This window comes from Pyrus communis, chromosome 14, assembly GCF_041283825.1.
Source record: "Pyrus communis isolate YQ-2024b chromosome 14, ASM4128382v1, whole genome shotgun sequence".
NCBI lineage: Eukaryota > Viridiplantae > Streptophyta > Magnoliopsida > Rosales > Rosaceae > Pyrus > Pyrus communis.
In genome coordinates this window covers 23080539-23088827 of record NC_142578.1, presented here as the reverse complement: position 1 = coordinate 23088827, position 8289 = coordinate 23080539, and the positions used below count along the sequence as shown (strand labels likewise).

The 8289-nt window shown below is 38.1% G+C and overlaps 1 protein-coding gene across 2 annotated transcripts; it reads left to right on the top strand.

The window, feature by feature from the left end:
* Positions 1-1987: 1987 nt before the first annotated feature.
* LOC137713612 (Sterile alpha motif (SAM) domain-containing protein) lies at positions 1988-4025 on the top strand. Of its 2 annotated transcripts, none has more exons than XM_068452933.2 (2): positions 1988-2264; positions 2849-4025. In XM_068452933.2, exon 2 carries the CDS (start codon positions 2860-2862, stop codon positions 3649-3651), a length of 792 nt encoding a protein of 263 aa, XP_068309034.2. In that variant the 5' UTR covers positions 1988-2264; positions 2849-2859; the 3' UTR covers positions 3652-4025. The 2 variants fall into 2 exon arrangements, with proteins under 2 accessions (XP_068309034.2, XP_088539855.1); XM_088683729.1 differs by having other exon boundaries at positions 1998-2264; positions 2826-4025.
* The last annotated feature ends 4264 nt before the right edge of the window (positions 4026-8289 follow it).

Sequence of the window (8289 nt, the reverse complement as noted above, 5' to 3'; positions counted from 1 at the left end):
TGAGTCTCACAATCACTTGTTCTTTGAGTGTCCGTATAGTGTTAATATTGGGTCTCATGTGCTTTCTGAGTGTGGTTGTGATCCTCATCCTTTGGATTGACATGAGTTTATCACTTGGGCTACTAATAATTAGACGTGTAAGTCGTTGGATGTTAGCATTAAGAAGTTGTGCCTCCAAGTTGTTGTCTATGCTATTTGGAAAGAAAGGAATAACTGTAAGTTCAGAAATGAACACCTCCACTATATTGCTATCTTTGAAGCCATTATTATACGCTTATGGTTAAGTTCTTTGCATATTCCGGTTTTTATTGCAAATGTACCTATTTTTCAAGAATGGTGAATTCCTATGCAGTTCTCCTTTTGGTGTTGGTTGTTAGGTTTGGGTTGTCGCTGTTTTTTAAAGCCTCTTGTTTTTTTTGTTTTTTTTTATGGGTTGTTTTAGCTTGGCTTTTGTTGTGACATCCCACATCGCCTAGGGGAGTGATCCTTAAATATATATTCCCATCTCTACCTAGTACGAGGCCTTTTGGGAGCTCACTGGCTTCGGGTTCCGTAGGAACTCCGAAGTTAAGCGAGAAGGGGGCTAGAGCAATCCCATGATGGGTGACCCACTGGGAAGTTGCTTGTGAGTTCCCAAAAACAAAACCGTGAGGGCGTGGTCGACGCCCAAAGCGGACAATATCGTGCTACGGTGGTGGAGCGGGCCCAGGAAGTGGTCCGCCCCAGGCCGGGATGTGACAAATTGGTATCAGAGCCTATCCCTGGCCGGAAATGTGCCGACGAGGACGTCGGGCCCCTAAGGGGGGTGGATTGTGACATCCCACATCGCCCAGGGGAGTGATCCTTAAATATATATTCCCATCTTTACCTAGTACGAGGCCTTTTGGGAGTTCACTGGCTTCGGGTTCCGTAGGAACTCCGAAGTTAAGCGAGAAGGGGGCTAGAGCAATCCCATGATGGGTGACCCACTGGGAAGTTGCTCGTGAGTTCCCAAAAACAAAACCGTGAGGGCGTGGTCGGGGTCCAAAGCGGACAATATCGTGCTACGGTGGTGGAGCGGGCCCGGGAAGTGGTCCGCCCCAGGCGGGGATGTGACATTTGTTGCCATTGTTGTGTTGTAGTTTGTTGCTTCTTTTGGTTCTCTTTTAATATAATCATTCATTTACCCCAAAAAAATTTAAAAAATAATAAAAAAAATTTGGGACCCCGAACAAAAAAAAAAAAAAAGAAAAAAACTATTGTGGAACAAACCCCCTAACATATTGTTTGAATGAGGAAAAAAAACTTGGATTTAAGTCATAATTTATAAATTGACATGCATCAATTCCCTTATTTGAATTCATAATCATAGAAATTTAGAATGTCCTCGTAGAAAAAAATTGAAATTTGGGACCACCAAATTCAAATTCTATATAAACATGTGTCATTTCTAAATTTCTGTGAATGAAAGTTTAAAAATAACAAATTCAATAATAAAATTTCATTATTCTTTTAGGCTAACCAAACAAGAAATTTACAAATTCTAGAAAATAAAATTTCGTCATTCCAATTTCCGTCATTTTAAAATTCTTTAGTAATCTTCCACTTAGTACTATAGTCTAGTGGTATTTCTCTTCACTTGTAAGTGAGAGGTCTTAGGTTCAATTCTTGCTAAAAACGAATCTGAACCACATTATTGCTAGCCCATTATGAGGCTAAGTCTCATCATCCTCCCTTTAGTGCATATAATACCGTTTGTCCAAAAAAAAAAAAAAAAACCCTTAGTAATTTTAAATTTCTCATCCAAACAAAGTGTAATGTTCATGGAATCCTGGGGTAAATTTGTGATAAACCCTTTTTGACCAATTTTTATAAAAAAAAAAATAAATAAAAAAATAAATTATACTTATAGAATTTGACTCAATTGAGAAGGTGTAACAAAATTTGTGGCGTAATTGAGCAATAAACAATATGTGGGTTAAATATCAACAAAAACATATATGTGGGGTAAATTTGAACTGTTCAGTTGACAATTGTTCCTCCATCAACTCGATTCGATTAGCACCCGGTGTCCGTCGGCTGCAGTCGGCAGAGGATAGACAGCCTCTCTTCTCCTAAACCAAAAGATTCAGGTTTCAGCTGCGAACCCTACTGAAACCGATACCCACCCCCGCACCCGACCCAAACCCGTTTGATCTGAGATTCTGAGATCCACCGCCCAGAAGCCGTCCCCGAATCAACAACCACCGACCCATCACGCCTCCTCCTCCAGCAGCTTCCTACTGGTAAATTTCCCCATTTGGATTTTCTTGTTTGCTCTTTAATCTTTGCTTGTGTAAGCATGACTCTTTGCTTCATTAGCTTCTGGGATTGTTTGGGTTCTTGAAAATGCATGAATTTATTTGAAACTTTAATCCAGTTAAAATTATTCAGTTTTGTTTGATGTACAACAAGACTCTCTCTTTCATTCAATCCAAAATTATTAAATTTTGTATAATTTTGCACAAATAACCGTCCATTTGTTCGATCTCCAAATCCAATGAATTTTTGTAGATATGATATTTAGATGAACATAAAAATTTGGATGCTTTAATTCCATCTGAAAAGAAAAGTCCGTGCATATACCAAAAGTTTCGATTTTGTTTGTTGCACTCATTACTCATTAGTAGCTCAATAATCGCAGTGTTTTCGTCGGACTTCGTTTCTGAATTTTGATAGAAACCTACTGTAAAGTTTTTTACTGGGTAAAACCTTTGCATTCTGAAGTATTCGTTGTATCGTGTTAAATCGCTTAAGATACGGAGGCGAATTTCAAGTCGGCAATGATCTCATTGTTTCTGATCCAGTGAACATTTGATTTCACGAGCAGGTTCTCTGCTGATGGCAAAGAAAAGGCAAACGCAGCTTGGGGTTGCCCAGCACAAGAATAATACCTCCACTGGTGGTCTAATTGAGTCTTCAAACTCCGATAATGATCCTGATCTGCAAGATAATTGGGTGATAGTTAAGAAGCAGAGAGTCAAAATTCTGATACCTCCCCTGCCTGTTGCTAATAAATCTCCACCGCCAAATCCAGGACCAGTCCAGCTGCAACCTGTGGCCGGAGAAGCGGAAGGAAACAAATCACAGTTTCCTGTCGAGACTGAGACATGTCCTAAGACGACTTCAGTTCAGGAGCAAAAGAGGATTAAATCTATTGCTCATAAAAGGGTTGTTCAAGTTAGTAGAAAATCTCCTCCTGCTGACTACGTTTCAACATTTGGGAAGTCAATCAAGCGAGATGTAAGAATGGAATTACGAAATCCAGATCAGATTGCTACTTCACAGTCTCGTAGAACACCGGGGGTATTTAAAACATCAAAAGCCATCATTCAGCCAAGAAAATTACGACATGGCCCGAGTATTTTCCTTGATCAGGGAATGCTGCTGAATCAAAAGCTGAGAGCTCTGAATCTTGAGAGGAAGCTTCAGAAAGCTGGCGGGTTAAGCAGGTGGTTAGCATCACTAGGACTGGGGCAGTTTGTTAGGATTTTCCAGAGGAAAGGTCTGAGTAAGTTCCAGTTGGTGAATCTGACCATGAAGAAGCTCAAAGACATGGGTGCCAATGCAGTAGGGCCCCGGAGGAAACTGATGCATGCAATCGACTGCTTTTGCCAGCCGTGCTTCTTTTAAAAGCATTCCGGAATTCATTTAGGATCAAGTTGAGAAACAAAACCTAAAACCAACATCTTTTTCTGCGAGTAACATCAGAAGCAGCGAGGTACGTTGTTCCCATTTCGATGTGTGCAGTTTTCGGATTGGTGCATTTTATGAAAAGAAAATGTCTACAAACTACGGCAATGTCATGTGAATGCTGGTTGTATGGATAAGCCTTGTGTCAGTTTTCTACGAGCATTCAGAATGCTACATGAAGTATGGGTGTAAATAATTGTGTCCATTAGATCACACGCATTAGTGGATCTGTCAAATTATATGTTTCTGATCCACCGCATGATATTTTCATAAGAGGACATAATGTGGTGGCGATGCTCACCATTTTACGGTGATGGATAACGTATTATTTCGCCGGTGGTCGATGTTTGAGTGACACAAAAAGAGAAACGAACTTCTTACTCCTTCCTGTAAGTACTTCATTTCGGCATGGGAGAGAGGTTGGCCGGTACCACACTGATTCTAATTTCAAGTGAATCCATACAATAATAAACAATATTTCACACATTACCCATAAAAATTGAATTACTCATTTTGTTTGGGAGTTGGTAGTGTTTTTATATAAAACTAAAAATAAACCAATTACGAAATTTGGTTTAGAGTCTATCTGGCACTTTATTTGAATTTAACATTTTAGATGTAAAAATACTTTCTGCGTGTTACACTTTTGAATACTTGTTTAGTTGGACTATTTGAAAAAACTGAAGTCAAAATAACTTAAAAATTAGTCTACTTTAAAAAAACACAAAAAGTGAGTTTTAAAGGGTTTTTGAATTCCAAATCAGTATTTTCTCTCTCCTATCCTCTCTTCTCTCATTTATGATCTTCCTCGTTTTTATCTCTTTCATATCTTTCTCTTTCCTCTCCTAATCCCCTCTCCTTTCTTTCTATCTCCTCCCTTCCAAACCACTCTCTTATTTATCTCTCATCTCCTCTCCTCACTCATTTATGATATTTCTCATTTTTATCTCTTTCATATCTTTCTATTTCCTCTTCTGATCCCCTCTCTCCTTTCTTTCTATCTCCTCCCTTCCAAATCGCGCTCTTATTTCTCTCTCCTCTCCTTCATCTCTCTCTCCTTTGACGCTCTCTTTGGATATCTTTGTCTATCCAATTGGTACTAGTTTTTGAATTCACCCGCAGGGGGGGATAGGGTTTTTTTTTTCCTTTTAATTATTGAAATTAAAGACAATTTTGAGTATCAACAAGTTTTTAAATCTTAAATAAAATTCTTTTTAAAGAACTTTTTAAGAAATGTTTTGAAAAATTCTAAATTTTTTTAATACGCTATCAAACAGGTCCTTAGTTTTTAGAAATTCGAGAATAGTAACTCAATGGATCGAAAATAGGTCGAATCTTTATCTACAAAGTTGGGAAGTATAAAAAAAAATGATTGCAATTGTTGTCGGTATGACTTTTTCACGAGAGAGAGATTTGGATGCACCAAAGCTTAATGATGCGGCCACTCACCTTGGGTTGGCATGAACACTCAACCAACTCTGCTTTTGGTATGACATTATAAAGTGGGAAATGAAAGTGAAAGGAAACAAAATAGACACTCGGATTCTCATTCTTTTCCATTGTAAAAATCAAGCTAAAAGGAACATGTTTCGAATTTACAAAATGTTTTTTGCATGCAAGTGGTCGATCATTCTAGTAGATAGAGTATTCATTTTTAATTCGATGTGTTTCAGGTTTAAATATTTTCTCTTCTCTCTAGTCTAGTTTAGGCCTTTCGCATGGTGCACCGGAAAATCTGAGTTCTAAGAGAGTGATTCTAATTCTTGTAGTTCAATATAAGGTGGTAATCTTCATCCGTTTTACCTCTCACATATCTTTTCAATATAGAACTAGTAACAGTTTTTTAGGGTGTGTGCCAGTAAAATGCAATGTGTGAAAATCATCACCCTATATATTAATTACATTAACGTTATTAAACAATTGAAAAGTTACGTGTGAACTAAGATGAGATGTGTAAAAAGTATAAATTAGATAAGTCAAGTGTATCAATTGTCTTATAAGAATGAGAGGACATCCTAATTGACAAATAATAGTATGAATTTGTGAGGGTCCTACCTCAACAATCAATCATGCGGTCACACTCGATCATGCGACATTCGATTTGTCATTTCAACTACATTTATTGGGTTGTGAGGTTGTCCAATTTCAATTATGTGCCGCTTGCTGACATCTAGTTTCCATTGATAGTGTGAGGGATCAGTCTCAAGACATGATTCGTATATATATAAAATTAAAGTAGCAATATTGTTTATAATAATAATAAAAAAAATTATAACAAATCCTTTTATGAGAGTTTTAACGTAAAGTTTGCGGTACTGTTCAATTTAATAAAAAAATCATATTTTTACACTAAAAAGTCAAACTTAGTACTATTCATTTTATCTTTTATTTTACCTTTATCATTAAAACTCAAAGTTTTCAAAACCATTTTCATTAGTTTTCCTTAAAAATATGCATGGGAAGTAAAGTGCTCCACTTTTTCATGTCTCGTCTTCACTTTAAAACCCAATTATCAGCAGTATGGCTGTCTTGGTGCAACCCCTTTTTCGTTTAGGTGGAAAGGTATGGAATAGTTGGTTTTTGCTTCTATTTTTTATTTTTTATTTTTTTTTCTTTTGAATAAACGATATTATCTACATTAAAAAAAAAATAAATGATTTAGTTTCACAATAAGCTAGAATCAAACCTAAGATTTCTCACTTACAAGTGAAGAAATACCATTAGATGGTAATACTAACTGACAGTTCGTGCATCAACTTTTTAAAGAGGGATAGAGGTAGTGTTTTCTTTGGGAATGATAAATACTTTTTTTTTTCTTCTTACAAATTTGTTTTTATTTGATTTATTTAATTTGAGGAAAAAATTGTATATGAGGCCAAAAAAAATGTGAAAATTTGATTTTTTTTTTTCTTCATCTATATAGGTATCAGATTGTGATTTGTAATTAAAAAAATAATTTCTTTATGTAATGTCGTCACTCTTTCTTTTCTTTTCTTTTTTAAAAAAAGGGACTGGTAAATGACACACCCCGACCGAGATCAGGGCGTGCTGGCCGTCACACGAAGGTGACGTAGCCATGTGCGCGTGCGGAAGCTATGAAGATAGTAATATAAAAGTACGAATAATTAAAAACCTACTAGCATACAAAGGACTAGTGTATGTGAGACACAATTTCAGAGCAAGTCTATAGCAGTCAAAAAGGAAAATGCGACATATATACACCCGAAGGTGACCCTACAATGGTGAATGTCTGTCAGAAATGCCAGGACGCCCTCTGGGATAAACCACCGAACTTGCTAGACCACTAGAACCTGGAGGGGCGCAAAAACAAAAGCGTGAGTGGGCAAAAACAAAGTTCTTTGAAAACTCTTTAGCAAAATACATTTTAACCCCTCGCCGTAAAACCTGTATACTTCCCAGAAAATGAACATATATACGTATGTATAGGTATGCCAATCATGCTCCACCATATGCCATTCATGCTCACAATATGCCATTCATGCTCACAATATGCCATTCATGCTCGAGAATATGCCACAACAGAATCTCATAATCAAATGTAAATGCTCAAGTATAATTCACATCAATAACATATAATCTGGCAGCCGGGAGTCACCTAACGTGACATGTACCGCTGCATATAGAGCTCCAATCTCAACTCAACATCTGAATCTGCACACGAGTCGGAACCACCTAACGTGGTCTGTACGACAGGACTGGGTGTGATATATACGCTCTAGTGCTACGATCACGTGAAGACTATGCGAATAATCGCGGGTCACCTACGAGTTGGAACCACCTAATGTGGTCTGCACGACAAGGCTTGCACCTAACTTGGATCCAAGGCGAGCGTGTGGTGCGGGTGAACATCACGTGAAGGACTATGCCCTGGCCCTGGGCGGGAGCACTAACACCGGGGGTGCAGATTATGAGCTCTCTAAGCATTTCAAACTACTATTACATAACAACATGAATACCGCTTACCTGGCACTTACCTGTGCGTCCACAGCACCAATACACATATATAAATGTATGCCACTACCAATGCATGTGATGATGCGTAAACGTCATTCATATGATGCATGGCATAAAACAAATAACCTTTTCTATTTAATTTATGGGAATATAAATGTATATAGGTATATACGGAAAACAAAAGCCCACTCACTGGTAATTAGAAGGGTCGTAGCCCCCCTGCCTCGAGTGTGTACGTTCGTCCTCGGAATACGAATCACCTATACGCGACAAAGTTACGAAAACGTTAATTTAAAAGCACCTAAGCAACTTCTCGTAATAACTTCTCATACATTGCTCAAATTGGACAATTGAATATACCAACGTGACCTACACAACCTCAGGATCACACTCATATTTTTAGAATAATTTTTTGGACCCCGCACGCGCCCCCACCCGCCGGCCAAGGCACGGCCCTACGCGCCCCCCACGCGCGGCCACGTGCCATGCACACTGACGGTGTCAACAGACGCCGTCAGGAATATTCCGTCAACTAACGGAATATTCCGTTAAATCTAACCAGATGTCGTTAACGGCGTCAGGAATATTCCGTCTCCTTCTCCA

Bases quoted from the DNA above. Each gene is read 5' to 3' on its own strand.
- LOC137713612 (XM_068452933.2), top strand. From the start codon at position 2,860: ATGGCAAAGAAAAGGCAAACGCAGCTTGGGGTTGCCCAGCACAAGAAT.